At 36.3% G+C, this 24,286-nt stretch overlaps 1 protein-coding gene across 4 annotated transcripts; it reads left to right on the top strand.

The window, feature by feature from the left end:
* Nucleotides 1-9,386: 9,386 nt before the first annotated feature.
* LOC129281770 (uncharacterized) lies at nucleotides 9,387-19,970 on the top strand. 4 transcript variants are annotated; one of them, XM_064113214.1, is made up of 5 exons: nucleotides 9,387-9,484; nucleotides 11,998-12,146; nucleotides 13,317-13,364; nucleotides 14,520-14,630; nucleotides 15,294-19,970. In XM_064113214.1, exons 2-5 carry the CDS (start codon nucleotides 12,039-12,041, stop codon nucleotides 15,405-15,407), a joined length of 381 nt encoding a protein of 126 aa, XP_063969284.1. In that variant the 5' UTR covers nucleotides 9,387-9,484; nucleotides 11,998-12,038; the 3' UTR covers nucleotides 15,408-19,970. The 4 variants fall into 4 exon arrangements, with proteins under 4 accessions (XP_063969284.1, XP_063969283.1, XP_063969285.1 ...); XM_064113213.1 differs by having other exon boundaries at nucleotides 9,393-9,531; nucleotides 12,010-12,146; XM_064113215.1 differs by having other exon boundaries at nucleotides 9,393-9,531.
* Nucleotides 19,971-24,286: the final 4,316 nt, after the last annotated feature.

Below are 24,286 nucleotides of genomic sequence, written 5' to 3'. Positions count from 1 at the left end.
AAAAAAAAAAACATCATTTAAAAAAAATGAGAAAAAGAAAGAAAAGCAAAAAAAAAAAAAAAGGGCGAAACGTACTTTATCAAAAGTGTATTTTTTTTCTTTTCTTCCGAGGTACTTTATGCCATGAAATCAAATGACAATATAATTTACATGTACACAAAATCAGTCATCAGGTGTAAAAAATATATAAAAAAGTAAGGTAAATATATGAAGAGCTTGATTCCAATCAAAGGTGCTGTATCCGGTTACAGCCCGATAGACCGCGGGTCCGATAGACCGCGGGTCCGATAGTCCGCGGGTCCGATAGACCGCGGGTCCGATAGTCCGCGGGTCCGATAGACCGCGGGTCCGATAGACCGCGGGTCCGATAGTCCGCGGGTCCGATAGACCGCGGGTCCGATAGTCCGCGGGTCCGATAGACCGCGGGTCCGATAGACCGCGGGTCCGATAGTCCGCGGGTCCGATAGTCCGCGGTGTGTGTAAAATTATGATCAGGATATAGTGAGATCCAATGTCATCAAGAGGTCAAACGGTCAATGATACGAGTCCATGGGGTTCTATAACGATGACCGAATGGACAATCGCCCCCTGACAACTACTTCAAGGAAAATATTATCCCCATATTTTTATCGTCGGGGACTGTTACCCCCCCCCCCGGAAATTTACCCTCTATAGACGCCAATTACCCCTAGTACGAGCCTTTCAAATGCCACTGACTTGACGACATGGCGAAATACTTTATCTTGCCATATCCACTAAATAAGCTTATGTCGGCATGGCGAGATACCTGCCAAGTCCACATATAAAAGTTATACGTCAACATGGTGAGATATTTTATCTTGCCAAGTCGACTTGTAACAAGTTATATGTCAACATGGCGATATATCGGGATTCTGGCCGGGACTTGTACACTTCAGATCTCGCCATGTCGACATATCGACTTGACAAGCTAGAATATATCGCCATGTCGAAATAATAAGCTTATTAATTATACATGGCAAGATAAAGTATCACGCCATGTCGTCACGTCGATGGCATTTTAAAGGCTCCGTACTAAGGGTAATTATCCGGGGTAATTGTCTCGAGGGTAAATTTCTGGGGGTAACAGTCCCCGGCGGTAAAAATATGGGGATCATATTTTCCTTGAAGTAGTTGTCAGTGGATGATTGCCCTAATTTGGTTATTGTTATAGAACCCAGGCGCGGATCCAGGATTTGGTGAGAAGGGGGGCCCAAATTTGACCTGATTCTTGGCGCCCATGTGTACTTTTCGAAAAATTGCGCCCACTCCCTTCCAGCCAGGCTAACTTAAGTGCCTTAAATGGATTTTGAATTATCTTATAATCACATTTTAAAAAGGTAATTAAAGACCACTCTTTTAATGTGTTCTTTAAAAAAAAAATCCATGAATATAATAATGAAATATCAATGGGAGCGCGAAGCGCGAGCGATTTGGGGGGGGGGGGTTCAATTTGGTTTAATTTCTCACGAGAGTAGGCCCTACTAGAATATTGTGTGAACGGGAGCTGTAGTTTCTTTGCTAGTTGTTTTAGAATAGCCTTCAATAATATTGATGATAGCTTCTTGGGAATAATGCAATCACGAAGCAATCGACTCATTCTCCTCATTTGTGGCGTATTTATTCAGCATGGGTGCGCGAGGGGGGGGGGGTCTTGTTGAACTTTTGTAGAGGGCACCAAGATAACAACAATCAATGAAATGGGGGGGGGGGGGTAGAAGTTAAAGAATATCTGATATTTTATTTTAAAAAACACATTGAGGTATTTCACAAGGCCTAAATATATAATGAGAACGCGAAGCGCGATCTGATTTTTTGTTATTTTTGATGTATTTTATCCTGAAAGCCTAATTCCGGGGGCGGACCCAGCTTCCGCAAATGAGGGGGCGAATAATTTCACCCATATTTTCCCCGATCGGCCGCTCAATGTTGATTTTTTTTTTTGTTTCTTTGAAGGGGTTGTTCCAGTGGCGTAATGAGCCAACAATTTTGAGGGGGCTCGATATGGCGTATCGCATAAAATTGATAAGAAGTTTCCAGTGAGCGAAGCGAGCAAGCAAATATGCTGACATTTTTATTACAAAAATACAAGGTTGTGATAGATTTTGACATAATATTTGGAAAATAATATCATATTTCATCCTAATCCCTTTCCTTTTCTCTCTTTTTTTTTTTTTTTTTTTTGGGGGGGGGGGGGCAAAACGCCCATGTCCTAACAGTCATTTCCTAGCTTTACTTTATAAACAACATAAATGTGTAATAATCTCATAAGCCCTATGCAAGCTAAAAAAATGAAATTTCATGTATTTTGTCCAGAAAATTGAAAATTCTGGGCAATGTTTGTGAACCTGAACAGAACGCGTTATGTAACTAGATAATTACCATGCGCGCGAAGCGCGATCAGAAGTGTTAAAGGACAAGCCCACCCCAACAAAAAGTTGCTTTGAATAGAAAGTGAAAAATTAAACAAACATAACACTGAAAATTTCATCAAAATTGGATGTAAAAAAAGAAAGTTAACATAACACATAACATTTTAAAGTTTTGCTTAATTTTTCAAAACATTTATATGCACATCCTGGTCGGTATGCAAATGAGGGGACCGATGACATCACCAACTCACTATTTATTTTGTATTTTATTATATGAAATATGAAATATTTTGATTTTCTCGTCATTGTCATGTGAAACAAAGTTTCATTCCTCCCTGAACACATGTAATTCAATTATTTTAACATTTTGTGGTTCAAGCAAGGGGGTCCTAATTGTCGAATTCATAAAAATTGAAATATTGTATTATTCAAACAATAGAAAACAAAAGAAATGGTGAGTGAGTAACATCATCGACTCTCTCATTTGCATATCACTGAGTTGAGCATAGAACTGTTTTTTTGAAAAATAAGCGAAACTTTAAAATGTCATAACTTATTTTACATCCGATTTTGATGAAGTTTTCAGCGTTATTCATGTTTGATTTTTCTCTATTTATTCAAATCAACATTTTTCTGGGGTGGACTTGACCTTTAAATATGCATTCTGGCCTAGTCGAAAAGGGACCTGTTAAGGACGTTTTGCAGTTAGCCATTAAGACGATATATATTTCAACGATTAAATAATGTGAGCGCGAAGCGCGAGCTGAACATTTTTGATATTCCAACCTAAAAAGATGAGATTTCAAACCCCCCAACAGGACGCTCGAGTCATGTTTTGTCAATCATGAAAAAGGATGGGTAATTTTTAGTGTCTTCATAATGCGAGCGCAAAGCGCGAGCAGAAAATTTTTGATATTCTGATCTGAAACTGGATAATTTTAGTACGTTTTGAATAAGATCAAGCTGCGTATCTAAAAAAAAAACATGCGTGCGCGTGTTTTAGAGTAAGACAGAATCTGCATTCTGAATACATTTCATTTTTCATCATGAAAATCAATAATGCGATCGCAGAGCGCGAGTTGAAAATAATATTTGAAATCCCGATATGAAATGAGTCAATTTAAGCACTATTTACAGCACTTTGTATATAGGAAAATTGTGACGTCGATGTGGATAGCACTAAATAAATGATGCGAGCGCGAATCGTGAGCTGATATTTTATTATTATTTTAACCTAGGATCGAGACATTTTAAGCCTAAAGATATTTTGTCATCATATAAGAATGATGAATATCTTCTATTTCTTTTCCTAAAACGTGTCGATATTTATTTATGAAAAAGGGACAATTTAGTTATGAATTCATAAAAATTTTATTTCATATTTATTAATCTAATAAGCCTAATGAGTGTGTGAAATTTGTTGACAGTGTATGTGGCCTGAAAACTGGAAATTTTAAGTATTTTTACAATCATGAATAGGATTCATTGGTTGATATATTTTTAGCAAATAACGCGAGCGCAAATCGCGATCCGAAATGTTTAAATGAGGGGGGGGGGGATTTAAGTAGTTTGTTATAGAATTAATATACAGTATAGGTGTACATAACTCACCAAAATGCGAGAGCACAGCGTGAGCATAGGCCTTCATTTTTTTTTTAATCGACACACCTGAAAAGGAATATTTAGATAATCTTATATGAAATACAAAAAGGCAAAAGGTAGGCCTACATAGCAAATAATGCGAGCGCACAAAATGTTGCAAATGTTGATTTACACCATAAAATTGACATTTTCCAGAGCACTTAAAAAAAACAAATTGGCAAATAAAACAAAAAAAAATGAAAGCTCGATGTCCGAGCTGAATTATGTTTTGTATATTGACTTCAAAACTTTATCTTTTGAACTATATATCAGCCTATATTGACTGAGATATGTATCTCATCGAACAGGCAATGCGAGCGTGATGCGCGAGCGAAAATTTAAAAAATTATTTTTCAAGTCTTCTCCTGACCTTATTTTATTCACTCGTCTTCCTCCTTTTATCTTTCCCCTTCTTTTTGTCTTTCTTTCCCCGTTTTTCCCAATTGCTCCGTCAATAGGGGGAGGGGCCCTCGGGCCCCCTGGATTCGCCTATGTTAGTAGTTGTTATGATGAACACGATGCATATCTATTAAGAAATGAATGTGAGCGCGAAGCGCTAGCTGAAAACTTTTATAATGATAAAATTAAAAATACATTTTCAGTTGTCAGGTTAGAATATCAACTATTTTCAGCTTGTGCTTCTCGTTCTCTTAAAAAAAACTGTGAGGTCGGGATGCGTATATAACTAAACAATTTATTGATGCCAGCGCGAAGCGCGAGGTCAATTATTTATATACTGACTTAAGATGGACTAAGGTATAATTCCTATTCTAATTGCTTGTCCCTTTTCTCTTCGTTTTCTGTTTCTTACCCCTTTTTTGCGCCACCATGGGGGGGGGGGGGCAAAATCTTTGCCCCGTGGATCGGCCTATGTATTTTGACTTGAAGAACACTAACACTTACATGTATATATAGATTGATGCAGAGGATGCATACCTCATTGATGAAATATTGCGAGCGCGTAGCGCGAGCTGAATTTGATAATAACCCCTTTTTGTGACCCTGAACAGGATATCTATCTCGCTAAACAGACTTAAAACTCGAAAACATTGTTTTTGTCTATTATCGTAAAAACGGGATATTTTAATTACCCGCATTAATTTAAGCTTTTTGGGCAGGACATATATTTCACTATAAACAGGCAATACGAGCAATGTTGCGCCCCCGGTCGAAAATGAATTTGCATGAAGCCCCCTAAGTTCAAGGTCAATTTGGCACCCTCTGTTGAACATAAACTTGGCGCCCCCATGTGAAATATAACTTTGCCCTCCCCCCCCCCCCCCCTCTGAAACATGTATTTGTCGCAATATGGTCAAAATTCAAATTAGCGCTCTTCTATAGTTCGAACATCAATTTGGTGCCCCGCTAGATCGAACATCAATTCGGCGCTCCCATAGTTCGAACATCAATTTCGCGCCCCCCTCCCAGTTCAAACATCAGTTCGGCGCCCCATAGTTCGAATGTTATTTTGGCGCCGCCTAGTTCGAACATCAAATCGACGTCCGGGTCAACATCTCCCTCTTTCGTTTCCCATCTCCTTTTTTTTTTTTTTTTCTTTCTCTTATCCTCATTCCCCTTCCTTTCTCTTTCTTTCTCTCTTTCTTTCCCCCTCTTCCTCTCCCCTTTTCTTCTTTTCTTCTTTTCCTTCCTCCTCTCTCTCTCTCTCCTTTTCTTCTCTTTATTTTCCCCTTTTCTTCTCTTTTTTCTTGTCTTCCTTTCTCCCTTTTCTTCTCTTTTCCCCTATCTTTTCTTTCCCACTTTTCTTCTTTTTTTTCCCGATTTTCTTTCTCTCTTTTCTCTTTTTTCTTCTTTTCCTTCCCCCCTTACTCTCTCCTTTTTTCTTCTCTTTTCCTCTCTCTCTCTCTTTTCTTATCTTTCTTCCCATCTTCCTCTCTTTTTAAATATTATTCTCTTCCTTCCCCTTTTCTTTGTCCTTTCTTTTCCCTCTTCCGCTTTTTTCTTTTTCCCCCTTTTTTCTTTTTCTTTCCTTTCCCCCTTTTTCTCTTTTAATTTTTGTTCTTCTCTCCCTCTCCTTCCCCCTCTCTCTTTTTCTTCTCTTTTTTCCCCTCTTCCTCTCTCTCTCTCTTTTTTTCTTATCTTTCTTCCCATCTTCCTCTCTATTTAAATATTCTTCTCTTCCTTCCTCTTTTTTTCTTCTTCTTCTTCCTCCTTTTCCTTTCTCCTTTCTTTTCTTCTCTTCCTTTTCCCTCCTCTCTTTTTTCTCTTCTCTTTCCCCCTTTTCTTCTCCCTTTTTCCCGTCTTTTCTGTCTCTCTTTTCCTCTCTCTTTTCTCTTTTTCTTTTCTTCCTTCCTCCCCCCTTACTCTCTTTTCTATTCTCTTCTTTTCCCATCTTCCTCTCTCTCTTTTCCCCCTTTCCCCCTCTTTTTTTTTGAGCTGGGGGTGGGGGGGGGGGGTGAGGCAGTTCCCCCTCGGCCCCCCATGGATCCGCACCTGATAGAACCCCATGGTCTCGTATCATTTGACCTTTGGACCTCTCGATGACATTTGATACATCTGATCATAATTTTACACACACTGCGGACTATCGGACCCGCGGTCTATCGGACCCGCGGTCTATCGGACCCGCGGTCTATCGGACCCGCGGACTATCGGACCCGCGGTCTATCGGACCCGCGGTCTATCGGACCCGCGGTCTATCGGGATGTCCCCGCTGTATCCACCTTTGACCAATATTGATTTTTTTTAATATATTATGTAGGCACACGGGCCTATATATCTTAGACGTGCATACGTGGGAATCAAAATATGCACCAAGTAGCTGCATTAGAAAAAAAATTGGAAGGTTGGTAAAAAATTGATTGCAAGTTTGAGTTTTACTCCAAAAGGAGCTAAATCAAAAACAGTTTTATTCCAAAAGGAGCTAAATCCACTACCGGGTCATTTAAAATTGATTAATTTTACTAAAGATATGCATTTAATTTTTTTTGTAGGTCCACATCATGTTGATACAAGTTCACATCATCACTCCATTCAGGGGCGGATCAAGGATTTTCCAAAAGGGGGGGGGGGGGCACAATTTCCCGATGAAAAATTTGACAAGCAAAAAAAAAGGGTTTTAAACCAACATTTAAGGAATTTCGTACTCGAAAAAAATCCCGGGGGCCAGTCAAATGTATTGCTGTACACACGTATGGCCAAATTATTTCCAAACACCCCCTAAACAAGTTTTTCGCGGGCTTATACAGTTTGGCCCCTAAACAAGTTGTCGCCAGACATGACCCCGGGGAAAAAGCTTGGGGGAAAAATACCCTAAACGTGTTTGGCTAGTCTTAAAAAAAAGCTTTGAAAAAAAAACATACCCTATATATACGTTTTGACCTTGCGATGGACCATTGACCATGCAGTCTTTCAAAATTGGTGTTTTTGATACCCTAAACGGGTGCACGCGCTGCCCGCGTCCAAAACTGAAAAACATTCCTATGAATCAAAATAAACAACAACAAAAAACGGTATTTTTACATTACAAAATTTAAACTCTTCATAATACAGATGCAGAAATTGCAGAATATCTAGAACAGAAACATAGCAAGATTTCCTTCTTATCGTTTTGAAATACCGTCCTAACTGAGTGGCTATATTATTATTATTTCGAAAGTAATTTAACATGTATACCTTGTCAACTGCATTTTGCGCATAAAGTATATATTATAGGTTGATCACAGTAAATTTAGACTCACTGATGTTAAAATCAATTACAATTTCGTTTTGAAAACAATTTAGGACCTATAATACTAATTTATGAATCTTTTCCCCAAAATCATATATCTGGTGACATTTTAACGAATAGAGAATGCAGCTTCATTACAATGTGAGCAAACAATATTTGACGAGATCTTCAAAGATTAATTTGAAATCAAAATAATTGTCTTGCTTTGTTATCTCTGATATTTTTCGATTTTAAATCTAGCACTTCCATTCATTACCTATAATGGCAGTTGAAGTGGGTTCTCTTGTTCTTAGTCATCAAGCTAGTCAGTATATGTTTTGCTTTCACTGATGTGCTTACTTTGATAATATCACCAGACGATATCAAGCATTTCTCCTTCAATTTCTGTTTAGTGCTGCGTAGTCTGTTTTTCTTATTATATTTACCATTACTTTTGGAAAAGCCCTTTTCAAGTTTAAAAACTAACAATGAATTTGTGCCCAATTGTCTTATAATGAAATGTGATTTGATAGATTTTGAAATTCATATTCAAAAGAAAATAATCGCATTTCACCCTTCTCTCTTTCCTTTTCTCTTTTTTTTTCTTGGTTGTGATCCCCCCCTTTTTTTTTGGGGGGGGGGGGGGGAGTGCCCCCCATCTGTACGCCATTGCTTATCTATGTCCCCACTCACATGACTCATGAAACTTAAGGTACGTAGAATTATTCTAACAGGTATTTTCGTAAACGTGAGAATATTGTTTTCTTGTTTCATATAGGGGCACTCGTTAACACATAAAACGGGTCCTTCTCAGGTGAAAAGGGCACAGAACATGTTCGTGAGGGGCACTTTTATTGGGTAAAATTCAAGGGGCATCAGCTGGTTCGAGAAAGGGCATTTACAAGATGGCAAGTGGGCAATTGCTCACACACAAAACGTGGATTCAGGAGAAAGGGGCGCATAACACGTTCGAGAGGAGGCATTTTTGGTAAAAATTGGCACTAGTAGAGGGTATACACTGATCTGAAAAAAAATCAGATCTATAGGGAGTGCAGTGAAAGACCTGATTAAAATTAGGCCTATAGCCATCATGATATAGGATATAGGTCTATATTGTTGAAAATATGGAGTCATCCTTTGTATCTCAATGCAAATGATTTGATAAATATTATCAATGACACATTATTTTTTCTTGAAGCATGGGATTTCCTTAAATGTGCAGCATTAACCACCCCCGCCCTTCTCCGGCCCCATTTATGGATATACTGCAGCATATGCATGCCTACAGGAATAGTACAAATATATACTCTCATATATAGGCTAAATTGGTTGCATGGTCAGCGATCGATGAATTAAACAAGATTTTATTGAGGGGGTCATGATTTTTGTATATGGGCCTATATCTCCCATTCACTCCCGAACAGATCGATATATACATTTTCTTTCAGACTAAATTTTTTCCAAACTGAGTTCTCGATCCCTCCCCGCCCAGGGACCCTGATACTATTCCATATCTCGCAAGCGCCCATCAACGAAATTCTGTGGCTGGACCCTCCAATGGCACTGAACGAAATTTTTGCGGACCCCTCACGGAATTATGCACCTTTCTTCTATTTCCGTGCCACCCCCCCCCCCCCCCTTGGCCCCCCCTCTCATTGCGGAACTGTGTCACGTGATTTTAACGTGTCACGTGCGTGCAGAGGAACCCAAACAAACCCTTGCCTTTTTGTCTTCACTCTCGCTCTCAGATCAGGCTCAGCTAGCGGACGATTTGCATATTTGTGAGGTATGGACATGAAATAAGGCAGTTTAACATCATTTCTACTACTTACAGTAAGCACAGACTCGATCTTTTGAGAGTTAGGGCCAGAGTCAATTTATTTTATGACAATTTGCCGTCACACTTTCAATGTTAGTTGCAGTGCAGCTGCACTTGCAGTGCTGCTTTCCCCAGTAAGACTTAGTCCCACGCATGAATATTCGCGTGGGTACGGCTCACTTTTTTAGTTCACTTCGTTTATATATTTTTTCAGGGCTCGATCTTCATGCCCTGTGTGTTAACTAGTCGTTCTTGGTTTAGTAATTCTTTGCAATATGGAGGCTAACGCTAAAGACCGATGACACAGAGAGCTGGCAATGCCATGCCCATGGCATTGAACATAGCGTTAATAGGAGCCAAATCCCCAATCTTTTTTTTGTCAACTTTGTTTCGAGATTACCAACCGGGATTGTATTGTTTCAGATACTTCTTAAAGCGACTTTACATTGAAAAATCATGGGGAAATCAAGGCTAATCTAAAAAAACAGAGAAGGGATTTTAGTCTTTCACTCGGCTGCATGCCTGGGGTGTTATGTAATACTATAGACGCCGGCGTGTCTGGGAGGTCTAATCTTAGGAGAGCAATAGTTGGTAGACTAACCAACCAGAAGTAAACTGCATGTTTTCACTTTGAAGCATGTACTCACAGAGGTTATTTAGGCGCTAATGCAGTTTCGCACCGGCCGATTACCAGCATACCTCATCACCAATACGTGTTCCCAAATGTCATGACAAGTCTCTCAGTCACATTTCGAGGTCATTATACCCATCTCTTTTCCAAATATTGCGATCGGGAACGGCTGTATTTCAGCTTTGATCTCAATGTCGTTGTTCGAATCCTCAGACATCACTTCGCAGATCGCTTGGATTCGCCGTGCGCCGTAATGTTGATATGGGCTGAAGTTAGCAACCAAACCATGCGAACATGTGGCGAAAAAACTGCCAGCATGCTGCAGGCGAATCTTTTGGTCGCATAACTTTAGTCTTTATCAACATTACGGCGCACGGCGAATCCAAGCGATCCGTGAAGTGATGTCTGAGGTTTCGAACAACGACATCGAGATCAAAGCTGAAATACAGCCGTTCCCGATCGCGATATTTGAAAAGAGGTGGGTATATTGTATTGACCTCGAAATGTGACTGAGAGACTTGTCATGACATTTGGGAACAAGTATTGGTGACGAGGTCGAGGTATGCTGGTAATCGGCCGGTGCGAAACTGCATTAGCGCCATTGTTTATTTTGCTTTAGCAATCAAGAGACCTGCTATGAGTCTAGGAATTGGGATTGTTGGAAGCTAGAACTGCGACGACCCGAAGTAAATAACCATCGGTCAAATTCGTGTGCTGTCTGAATTTTGCAAATTTCATATTGATTCAATTTCCCCATGATTTGTCAGTTGCCAGGCCCTTTAAAATATGTCAAAATTACAGTTACGTAAAACTGATTAACAATTTTGCAACAGCCAACAAAATCATCGGGTAATAAATTAAAAAAGTAATAACTTGCGAAGTGAGCTGCAAATTGCCGTTTCTTAAACGGCTTTGAAATAAGCAATGAATCTAGATTCAAATCAATGCGAGGCCTCAGAAGTCAGATGCCTATTTAATTTTCAATTTCATTCAGTCATTGCCCCTTTCATTTGACTTAAACATTTTTGTGCCATTTTTATAATTTGTATCATTTGTGCTATTATACAGGAATCTAACCTCGTGTGGCCTGAAAGAGGGGCAGGTCCAGGATTTTCAAACGGGGGGGGGGGGGGGAGGGGATTATTTTTACAAATAAAATTAACAAGCCCCCCCCAAAAAAAAAAGTGATTTATGTCGTGAATAATTTGACAAGCAAAAACAAAAGGTTTTCACTACAAAATGGAGGTCATTAAATTTCATTGATCATTTCAGGCCACTATTTAAATCAGAATTGATTCGATTTGAATGAAAAATACAGATTAATCATTTATTTGACTTGCATGAATGAAACCATGCCATAAGATCAAATTTTCAGTTCAGACTTGCTACAAGTGAAGTATGGATCTTTATTTCTTTATCATTGATTGAAAGTAATCAAATTTTACAGATACTACCGAAAAGAGAGAGTATCCCTAAAGCCCTATTCAAAATACATCAGAGTACATTTTTGTTGGTTGGTTTTATTTTTGTCAACTTTATGTCAAAAATGCAAAATATATTGTCTATAAAGCTCTGTCAAATATTTGTAATTATATCCCCAGTCGAAATAACATTTTTCTTTCAGTCTATCACATATACATTTTGAAGTCTAATATATATTCATGGAAACTGCCACCCATCCAATGTTTACATACAAACTTAAAGTTTGTTACATGCCAATTATTATAAATCAGCAGGTTTAGAAGCTCGAAGGAAGCTGATATTTGATTTACTCTGGGATAGCTTTCTGTTAATTCTTGCACTTCTGTGACCATTACATCATTTTTATGTTTATTGTTGTCTTTTTAAGACTCTCTTTCAGAGCTGTTCTTGTTTTGAGAGGATTCAGTCATGAGCGAGAAAGAAAAAGAACCGATCTTTGGTGCCCCAAAGGGGGCAGAAGAGGGAGCCCCATCACAATCGCCCATGTACTACGATTCTACGCAGAGCCCTCGTGCTGTAAGTTGTAGTCTAATTGAAGGAGGAGGGGGTGGAAACTGGTACAGTCAAATCTGTCTTAGTTAGTGGCCACCTGTCTGTTGTGAAATTGAAAGGAATGTGTTCAAGAACCTGTCTATAAAGATCACCTCTTTGCAGTGGCCACTTTTTCTCGTTTCCTCTTTTTCCCCTGGATGACCTCAATAGACCGGTTTGACTGTATATTTAAATTGAGTGGTATATTGGTCATATTAACTTGTATTATAACATGGCCATGGTGTAACTCTGCTATGATTATAGGAAGTCAAAATCTCAGTTTTGTTTACATTGTTTATTTGCTATATTTACTTTATTATTCCTTCCTCATGTTTTGATGATGAAGAAGTGTAATGATTATTCCCAGAAGGTTTTGAATTATTTTTGACACCAAATTTACCCAAGTTGGCTGATTTAGATCACGTTGATTCAAATCATGATTTAAATCGCGATTTCAATTTCTGATTTAAAAAAAAATAATTGATTTAAATCATTTCCATTGAAACGTGTACAATGATTGACAATTTTTTTTGTGGCAGTTTTATTTTTTTTACTCATCTAGAAAGATTTTATCAACTTTATATCATCAGAACATGAATAAAACCATTTATATCTACTCAAAACAATTGAAATCGTGTCCATAAAATCAGGTTGACCTTGCAATATAGCCTACAAATGGTTAGCTCTTAGTCCCCTACTTCACTTTCACAATGATTTTTTTTTCTAGTTTATGAACCATTGGGGAAAGCATGCCCCCCAGCCCAAATCTGTATGCCAGTATCAGTGATTGCAATCCTGTGTAATGGATTCCAGTCCTTCAGCAGTGCCTACAATCAATATCACATGATATAACTTCTCTTTGTGCTACAAATTATGTGGATATTTAGTTATCCAGCTTTAAAACTTCGATTTTCAGTGTTCAGTGTATTCAAGGAATTAGTCCTGGCTGATATACAGTGCATGTACGTCTTGAAGGTTGAGTGCTGAACGATGAGGGAAAATTTCTTGTTCAAGGAAATTCACTCCTCAGTGGGCAGAAAAGAAACTTCATAGACTTCTGCCTGAACCACTACACCATATTGTTCCCATGATGACAGTACTCTGAACTGTGCAATGAAAATTAATCAACTGTTTTGTTGTTGCTTTCCTTTACAGAAATGTATCCTGTATAGTTTTGTTGGGGTCATCATCATCAATGTTCTTGTGAGTATCTTCCTTGATTTAAAAAGAACCATGCAATTATTTCATGACAGTTAACATACATCTTACATGATTTGAAGATGAAAAAAAAAGAAAATCTGGAAATATCTTTTGATTAGGCTGTTTTTATATTTAATAAATGAAGAACATGTGTTTTGGACATTCTTTTGCACAATGATTTTTTTTCTTTTGGGATGTGTGACAGTTATTTTGTAATCCCTCAGCACTGCACTGGATCATTTTTGGCTGTAGCATACTATATATAATTGGATTTTATTGCAATAAAACTATCAAAAATATACAATCGCAAGCAGTCCAAAGACTGGAATATGTGACTGTTTACAACTAGAATCATAACAAAAATATGAAGTAAACATTATAAGTAAATATTCAAATACAATAAACATATTCATACAAATGAAAAAAAATAATTGTATCGTGAATACTTGAAATGAAGGAATGGAAATGAGACCCAAAGAGAAAAAGGAAAGAGGGGATGGGGGGGGGGGAGCCGGACCTCAAAACTGACTGTTAACAAGAACCCCAAATTGGTCTAAAGAAAACCAAGCGGAGGTGCCAAAAAAGAAGAAAAAGGTATAGGATGAAAGGGGAGAGAGGAGAGGAAGAGGATCAGAAAAGGCAAGCAAACAATAAGTCTTGTATTGTACAATACAAGATATTTAACATTGATTACCAAAGGAGGGGGGGGGCAACATTTTTTTAGCAATGTAAGTTCTATAGTAATTGAAAAAAACAAATAAAAGGGAGAATGGAGATCAAGATAGAGACTCCCTGGAAACGGACAAACATTTTAACATTTTCATCACCATTATTATTGTCATGCAAGAAGGGTACATACTGTGATTATTATTGCACATGAGGAGATAAATGGCAAAATGTGTGCAAGGTGTAAGTTCAAACTTGAACAGTAAAGAAATAAGTAATTCCCAAAAGAAAGAAAAAAAAAAAACAGAGACAAAAGAAAAGGAAAATATAAGATAAAAAAAGAAGAAAAAAGGAAAGAGGAGGCAGGGAAAAGAGAAGGATTCAGTAAGGAATAGAAAAAAGGGAAAGGGGGGAGAGAAGCAATACTATCACTTGCTGTTACCATGTCAACAATTCAGACTATTCCTAATTTTTTTTTACAATTTCCTACAGATCGCACTGATTTTATGCTTCTATCAAGGAGCAAGAACTAAACGAGATGGTTTCTTGTATTTCTTGATGGCTTGCTGTCTGATCGGTCTCGTAGCAGCTGAAATCATTCTAGTAAGTATTATGGGATTACAATGATAATGATAGGGTAGTAACAAAATGCTCATTGGTTGATGATTATGCCATGAGTGATTTTAATTTAACAATATTCATTATGAGTAATTATACATAATTATCAGATAAATTACCACCATCAAATTATTTTTGGCCATCACAGAAAATGTGATTATTAAAAGGTGAAAATGAGGATGAAGATGAGGAGGAGGATGATGATGATGTTGATGATGATGATGATATTGATGTTGATGATGATTATGATATAGATTGATGATGATTTACAAAAATTTAAATGTAATTACATTAATGGTACTAAACCAGTGGAAATAAGGAGGGGGAAAAGGAGAAGGAGAAGAATAAGATATAGCGTAGGAAGGGGTGGAGGGGAAGGGGAAGAAGAAGACGAAAAAGAAGAAGTAGAGGAAGAAGAACGAGAAGAGGAAGATGAAGAAGAAGATAAGGAAGAAGAAGAAGAAGAAAGGGAGAGGAAGGGAAGTGAAGTAAGAGGAAAAGAAGGAGAAGGGGTTACTAAGGGGGAGAGTGAGAAGAAGGTGGAGCAGAAAAGGAGGGAGAAGTAGTAGAGGAGAAGGAGGAGGGGGACAAAATTTTTTTTTTATAAATCATATCTATCTATCTCCTCTGTTTATTTCTCTCCTGTAGATACCTATGTTGAGAAGAGGAGATTTGGTGAAAGAAAAATCATGGTTTCTTTACTTCTTTGGATTCTGCATCCTCCTGGAATCAATTTTTACAGATATTCTGGTAATGAAATAGACTCGTACTACATTCAGATGACATAGATCCCTTTTCTCCTCAAATTGGCAACTATGCTTATTTTTAGACCACTTTCATTGTTTCATAGTTCAAATTGAAAAAATTATGGAAATAGTTTCATTATCAATAAATTTTTACAGATATTCTGGTAATGAAATAGACTCCTACTACATTCAGATGACATAGATCCCTTTTCTCCTCAAATTGGCAACTATGCTTATTTTTTTAGACCACTTTCATTGTTTCATAGTTCAAATTGAAAAAATTATGGAAATAGTTTCATTATCAATAAATTTTTACAGATATTCCGGTAATGAACTAGACTCCTACTACATTCAGATGCCATAGATCCATTTTCTCCTCAAATTGGCAACTATGCTTATTTTTTTAGACGACTTTCATTGTTTCATAGTTAAAATTGAAAAAATTATGGAAATGGTTTCATTATCAATACATTTTTACAGATATTCCGGTAATGAACTAGACTCGTAGTACATTCAGATGGCATAGATCCTCTTTTTTCCTCAAATTGGCAACTATGCTCATTTTTTAGACCATTTTCATTGTTTCATAGTAGTAATGGAAAAAAATATGGAAATGGTTTCATTATTTCTAGTAAAATTTACCTTTCTAAAGATATTCCATGATGGGGGGTGTTTCACATAGATTTAAGTGGCTTGATGAGTCACACGTATGCAAAACACATCACCGCATTGGTCAGATCATGCGCACGGGACGCACACTACCGCGTATCTATCAATCAGATTGAACAAACATTAAATTACATGTGCGCGTTGGCGTTTAAGCATAACTCTTATTTACACAATTAGGTCTTTGTGAAACACTCCCCCATAAGTAATATGCACATCATGATCAGTATAATAATGAAGTAACTTGTGATGTCACCCACTCATTTCTTTTGTATTTTATCATGTGAATAACATGGAATGTTGCATTTTTTTTCCTTGCTATGATGTGAAACAATTATATCATATTGGATGGCTCAGAATGTTCAGAATATTCCAAGTTTGGGAAAATATTCCACGAATCGCAGATGATTGGAATATTTGCCCTAACGAGTGGAATATTTCTGGTATTTCATGAAGTAAAACCATCCAATATAATTATTATCATTTATACACCCCCCCCCCAAAAAAAAAGAGGGAGAAGTTTGATTTAATAAGTCATATCACTTATCACATTATGGCATTGTCACTTTAGGATCAATTTTGGTCATTGACATGCGACCTACATGTAGTTCTGTAGTTCATTATGATGTCATTGAACTTAATTGTGATCTACACTGCTCATCACATTGCTTTCATGTTGTACGCGTTGTATATTTCACACATTCGGGCATGCGCACTAGACTGTTAAATATATGGTCTCGTACTCAACGGTAAATTTTGTACAGGAACCTATGGGATATTTGTCGGATTTCGGTCATTTTAGCGATAAGCTTTGATACTGCACAGGCAATTGATGCAGACCAAAATTCGCGTTTTTGATATATGGCTAAAATGCTCTTTATAGATGAAAATGTTTTATCTCTCGCTGAACATGTGTTATTGCGATTGTGACAAGTTATTGTGTTTCATTGAAGAGCTTCTTTATGGTTAATCTGCAAAATTGAATATTTCATTATTTCATATAATAAAATACAAAAGAAATCATGGATGTCTGTTTATCTGTCTGACGTCGTATGATCGCTCATTTGTTTATTACCATGTTGTGCACATTACTATGTTTTTAAAACAAATCATAGAAAATTTAAAAGAGTAACTTTTTCTATTTTAACATCCAATTTTATGAAATTTTCAGCATAATGCTTAGTACTATATTTATTGAAAACAACATTTTTGCTGTGGTGGTCTTTTCCTTTAAACTGTTGTTTCAGACATCAGATAATTTGATTGAAATTTTATGCAATTTCATAAACAAATTCTAGTACCTCCAAACATCTGTCAGCTAATAAAGAACACATATGTTTTGTATTTAAATAGGCAATATTGGTAGACATGTTGTCATGGGTATTGAATTATCCCCCCACCCCCCAAAAAACGGTGAAGTTATTTTTTATATTCTTGACATCACCTTTGTTTTCATGATCATTAACACCAGTAATTTCCAATGGGAAATGCTTGCAATTGTGGCAGAATGATAGTTCACAAAATCACTGCAAATTTTTTAAATTATTTTTACACAAACGTAGACTGATGTAAAAATTGATTTTTGGTCACAATTGTCATTTAAATGTAAACATTGTGTAGAGAAAGTGATCAGGGCTCCATAACGCAAAGGTTAGTGATTAATCGCTAATTTGAAAGAACAATTCTGATTGGTTCCTAGTCAGTCTACTGAGCAAAATGCGAATGCAACGATGATCTTGATAGGTCATTTCATTTAGCGATTTAGCCTTTGTGTTACAGGACCCAGGTTAGTGAAAATCTATATTTTGGAAATGTAGAACAGTGACTAGAATTGTTTCAAGTTTTATGATAAAATAATATTCTCTTGGAACAAGAAAGCTTGTATGAAAGCAGACAAATCAAAAGAATAATATCAATAAAAGTTTGAGCACAATTGGAACAACAGTATCAAAGTTAGGAGCATTTGAATGTCAAAATCATTATTGCCATGGAGAAGTTCTTATTGGCAATGCGACGAAAGATTGTGATGTCGCACACATACAAATTTCCTCTTTGTAGATTGAAAACATACCCCAAAATCACACGTTTGCCACATTGCCAATAGAAAGATACCCATATCATTAATGATCAAACATTAAAATGTTCATAGCCTTCTTATCATTTGTCCATTGTTTGAAACATTTGCCGGTCTTATTCTTTGAGTTTGCGGTTTTCATACTAGCTAACTTGTTCAAAGAGTTAATTATTTTTCTGTAAGGCTTTAAACTGTAGTAGTCTATGTGAAGTATTGTATATTGAAAACAATTACTGCATTGCCTTGAATGTTCTGGGCACTGGGATTCCATTATTAGAGCATATTGTGACAGAAATTCTCTGGAAAAAGTACAGAGCAAACTACTTCCTCATTTTTTGTCCAATGCTCACCAGTATTGGCACACACATTTGCCTTGGAGTGACAATATGCAAGAGGTATTTTGTAAAATGTGTTGGATACTCCATTTTCATGCTGAAGCGTCATGGTGTAGCGGTTCTGACTCTTGCCTCGCAATCAGAGGGTCGTGTGTTAAAATCCCAACACGGCCTAGCATCCTTTGGCAAGGCGTCAATCCACAATTTGCCACTCTCCACCCAGGTGTTAAATGGGTACACGGTAGAATGCGAAAGCCTATGTAGTATGCCTAGCAATTGAGTCTTGGAACTCTTGTTGGAATGCTCCCCAGAGAGTGGAGAAAGGGTACACATTGTATGCGGGCATGCAAGGACCCGATGGCCGGGGTAATAGTGTATCTGTAAAGCTCTTAGAGACATCAGTCCGATGTATTAAGCATTATATAAAAGCGGAATATTATTATAATTATTATTATTGTCATTAAATTTAATAAATTATATTTTATTGGTATATGTTCCTGACATAAGGTATTAAGACATGAATCTACATGAAAATCATTTTCAGTAGTACATGTACATTTTTATTGTTTTTTTCAACTTTCAAATTTTCAAGTGTTATCATTTTGTCCTGACAAACCAAATGATTGATAATATTTATTCTATTGCTGTATAAAATAGAGAAATATTGCTGTTATGAATTTATTTATTCATGTTTTATTTTAACAGGGTAGCCCTTTCAGTTAGCAAACTGATGTACGAAGGGGCCCTGCATCACAAGATTGATATTGCAACATATGCATAAAATGTGAATCTATTATATTTTAAGATTGTGACTTTTATATGATCATTTATAGCATAGAGGTTCCATGTAGTTATTCTCCATAATTTTTATTTTCATTCTTGCAAAGGAGCACTGTCAAAGCTGACATTTTTTCATCTCACGCTGTTCGAGTACCTGCCCAGATTTTGAAAACCAATGCTAAGTTTTATTTGAAAGGAAGGGCATGTTACGGTGTCCTGATGTATTTTTTATTATTATTTCAATTGGAGATTCCTGTGCAATAGAAAGAAATGCCATAATGTAAACAATTTACATGTAGTTTCATATTGAATTGGCAGTATCTTGCTCTAACTCTTTGATTATATTCAGTGGCTCTGCAACCAGTTTGTTTACTTAAGGCAACACCCATGTTCATTTTTCCCCGACTATTGTTATATGCCACCGAACCATGTACACCTGATTTACTCAGTTCAAACTACTCATTCATTAATCCCTTGTGGTGCCACTTGCCATGACCAGGCTTTTTCAGATCGTCTATGTTATTGTTTAAAATGATGGTAAGAAATTGATTTTTATCCTCTTATTGTTAAATGTTATCATCGGGTTTGGTCACAAATAATTAGCCATATGTTTCGTTGGTTAACATTTTTGTTCGTTTGCTTTTGATTTGAATGAGAAATGGTGATGTTTTATGCACTGGGAATTATTTTTTCTTGAATCATTAAAAATTGCTAATACTTTGTACCTCTTTTTAGTGTTAAACTGCTTAATTGGGTCTTTAAATCTCATGAAAATGCCTGATAATACGTGCTATCAAAATTGTTTTAAAGAAGAACAAAAAAAGTCCACACATAATTGAATGTTGGTTAAGATGAACTTTCAAATCTCCAATTATAATGAATACATTTGTTTTGATAGAAGCAGATATGATATAGTGTTTTTGAGAGAGGAAGTAACTGAGTGAGTGAGTGAGACAGTCACAGAGAGAGAGTGTTAGAGAATCAATCAATCAATAAATAAATCAATCAATCAAATCCGAATTTGTAGTTTAATTACAAATCACCTTTCTTGAAATGCCCAATCATGTTTAGATTTGAGGGACTGACGCTGGCTTTGGAAATGAGCTGACCCTGATAAAAAGTTTATTGTAGAAAGATATGAGCAGAAAAAAATATACTAAAAATATATTGTTGAAGGTTTGAGGAAATACATAAAAGATTGAAAAAGTCACTAGATTTTTTTTAATTTGTGACGTCGTATGCAAGCAGCTTTCCGATTTTATATCGTGTAGTAAAAAACAACAACAATGAAATGTCATTAAAAATGAGAATGGTTTATGTTGAAGTTCAGAATATCAACAGACATGATGTTACGCCCGCTCCAGGGAAAAAAATGTTAGGCATCATTTTATATTACATACATGTAAATTACGGACAATTGCTCGTATATGACGTCACAAAGAAAAATATAAAATTCTAATAAATTTATTGGATTTTTATTCAAACCTTCAGCATTTTGAAACAATTTTTCTGGTATTTTTACAATTACGTTTTCGCGAGGGTGAACTACCCCTTAACGCCCCATTTCTTGAGAGAGATAATGGGGGGGGGGGGGTGGTTGATTGAAGGTATGAGAATTAAGGAAAGTTTAAGGAGGGGTAGCGGGGGGAGGAGAAAAAAGGACAGAGAGAGAGCGGAGGAGGGGAAAGGGGCAGTGCGTGTGGGGGGGGGGAAGAAAGTTTGTAAGGGTAACGTTGATGAGTAAGTAGAGGGAAAGCTAAGAGAGGTCACTCCCGAGGACACTAGAAAGCGAAAGGCACAGAATCGGCTATATTCATGGGAAGCTTCGCCAACAGACTTTATTTTTGATATACCACTATCGATCTAAATCTATATGATAGTAAATTAAATGAATGATTAACAAGAAGAAAGATTTCATTCTAATTTATACGGCAAAAAACAAACAAAACAAAACAAGCAAATTTACTGAAAAACAAATCAGCATTTTGACGGCTCTAGCACAGGAATAACCTAAAATGGCTAGTCTATTAATAACTGCACTAAATATAATTCGTAAATTATACAAATAGTATGAAGTATAATTAGAATTCTATTAGTAATAATGAAGTATAAGTCGAGGAGGATAGCATTTCCCAGGTGTTAGGCAGTGAAATTCACACAATGCAATTCAAAGCAATCAAAATTCCGCACAGGGCCAGTTCTCTATAAAAGGCCCTAACCAATGAATAGGAACCATCTTTTCAAAGACGGCTAAGGTCATACAAAACACAAAGATCTTGTATGTAAACAACTAAAAACAGGATTGCTTTCCAATCCACTTAAGTAATTTTTCAAGATGTACACACCAAATAATCATTTGGTTCGTATACATTTGTTGTATGTGTTTTAATGGGGCGCCGTGGTCTAGTGGTTACGACTCTCGTCTTTCAATCAGACGGACGTGGGTTCGAATTCCAGGTATGATGTGTTTTCCTTCTGCAATAAATATACCCACCATGTGCTGCACTCAACCCTGTTGAGGTGAATGGGTACCCGATAGGATCAACTCCTTGATTGCACTGAGCGCTAAAAGGCAGCTCGTGCTTAAGTCGGGGATAATAATAATAACAATGTGCATCGGAATAGATTATTTCTAGATAGATGGCGCTGTATTCCCACAAAATAAGGTCTGCATCTCAAAATTGACTTCTGTATAATCGGGAGGGAATAAAATTGTTTTGATGCAGGGTGGGATCCTCCTCGACTTATACTTCATTATTACTAATAGAATTCTAATTATACTTCATACTATTTGTATAATTTACGAATTCTATTACGTAACATTCGTATAAGTCTTCAGAGGATAGCATGTTCAAAGCCACATATCAGAAGTCAATTTCAAACAATTTGAAAGTTATCTCCCATAATGATCTCGTAAAGATCATATTATCTCAACATGGACATACGATGTTGCCACTTGCCAAATTAGAAAGATTTATAACACTTCAGAATGAATTGACATTATGAAAATGTAATGAAGGAACACTGAATCAGCCAATGATTATATATATAATTATTAATCAATTGTATCTCAATGAACAATCAGAGGAAATTAATCATTGAAATATTCCTCATCGATTCATCTTGCAAATTATCTCCAATCAAGTACATCATACTTCTATATAATCCATTGATATAAATGTGAAATATTTTCAAATAATTTTATATCATTTTATCATCAGCAGTAGAGGCGAAAATGGTCTCACTGAAAGAGCCATATATAATAATCGACGTTAAGATAAGAATAACTAATGTTGGAAGATTCATCGTAGGATGAAAATAATAATATCTTGCTTCAGATATCAAGTCAAAATATTTCTCTATGATCAAATCAAAAGTTTAAGTGATGAAGGAGGTAATTAATTAATGATGAAACGAGGTACAATTACTGAGGCATCATGGTCAGATGGTATAAAGTGTAAAAACTGTAATTCAGTTTTTAATCTGAGACAAGGTTACTAGATGTTTTTAGGGGGTTCCAATTGGTGAGTACTAGAAAGTACTCTTTGTGCACCTTTAACCTGAGAAGAGTAGTTTAGAAAAAGCAATCAACAAAAATGAATTCATAGTTGAAGGGAACAAAGTAGTGATGTTCAAATACTTTTCTCATCGTACAAAATAACTTTCATGACAACTTTTGAAAGTGAAATTTGGATGGTTCATTCAGCGTTTGAGCACGCTGGACGTAATTGCTGTCAGCAGAGAAGAGCAGAATTATTGACGTCAAAATAAAAAGATATAATTTATGATTGTCCAAAAAAAGATTAACATTCAACAATGGTACAATGAATTTGAATCGAACTTCCTTGTAATTTGGTGTGCCAATTAAAAGGATATTATCCCGAATTGGAAGTCCATAAAAAGGCTGTAATGAATTTAGATGTAAGCATACTTGAAAAGAATAGCTTCCTGAAAGATTTATAAACTTGATAACCATGGTTTAGATTAAATGAAATTTCATGTTTCAAATTTTGTTCGATTAATAAATTTTATCATTACAATTGATAAAGAGTTCTATTGCTGTCAAACACTGTAACTGAGACAAGGAGCTCAACAAGGATTTGTAGGCAGTAAATTGCCTTAATTCAATCATACTTGATTATCAGCATAGTGGTGGTCGAGGTCGGGGATGTAGTTTACAGCACAGCTTGCAAAGATACATTGGAGTTTATTCTTCTAATCAAACTTACGTATCAATTTGAATAGTTAATGATATTAGTATTCATTTGTTTGTGAAAAACAAACATGTTAAAAAAAAAATTTGTTCTAGGGCATAGGTGCCGTGCAAGAAATCGATTCCTAAACATTTATGTTGGTAGTTGGCAGGTCAGATACCTTACAAAACATGATCGCGACACCTATTAACATGCTAACGATATTAGCAGTGATTGAGATTAATCATAAGTTGTGGAGTATCCGGTTGGAGTATATGCATAGTTGACTGGCAAAATAATAAGTAATAATAAGTAATGAATCTTTATGTTGATAATTGTCAGAAATCAATTTGAGATACGAGTCCAAAATTATGACACTTCGATCTCCAATTTTTGATACATGACATAACATTGTCGTCTGATTGAATAATAAAATGTAAACAATAAAAGAACCAACCAGGTTAGGTCCTAGATGTGCCAAGTCAGGTATTTTAAACTCTCCCCTGTAAAACAGACCTCGGGAGCTCGCTTCCAGAAATCCCAGTTTTATTGTTATTCATTTTTATTTTTAAAACCATTTATCACCACAAGTTCATTTTTTTTTTTTTTTGTATTTCCCTCGTGATCGAGGAGTTAGTAATGAAAAAACTCAATTTCAGCGATACAAAATGTACAAATCAAAGCAGCATCCTCTAGGGATCATAAAGGCTTATACAATATTTTTTATATCAGATGACTGATTGTTAACATTCAGTAATACGTTCTCTTGAGAATCCATGTATTATATAAAGTTACTTCAAATGTAGCATATTGTATAAATTCTGCATGACACAAGGATGATGGTTCA

This window comes from Lytechinus pictus, chromosome 18 (genome assembly GCF_037042905.1).
Source record: "Lytechinus pictus isolate F3 Inbred chromosome 18, Lp3.0, whole genome shotgun sequence".
In the NCBI taxonomy this organism is placed as follows: Eukaryota; Metazoa; Echinodermata; class Echinoidea; order Temnopleuroida; family Toxopneustidae; genus Lytechinus; species Lytechinus pictus.
The sequence above is the reverse complement of the archived record's forward strand: the minus strand, read 5'-3'. Positions and strand labels throughout refer to the sequence as shown.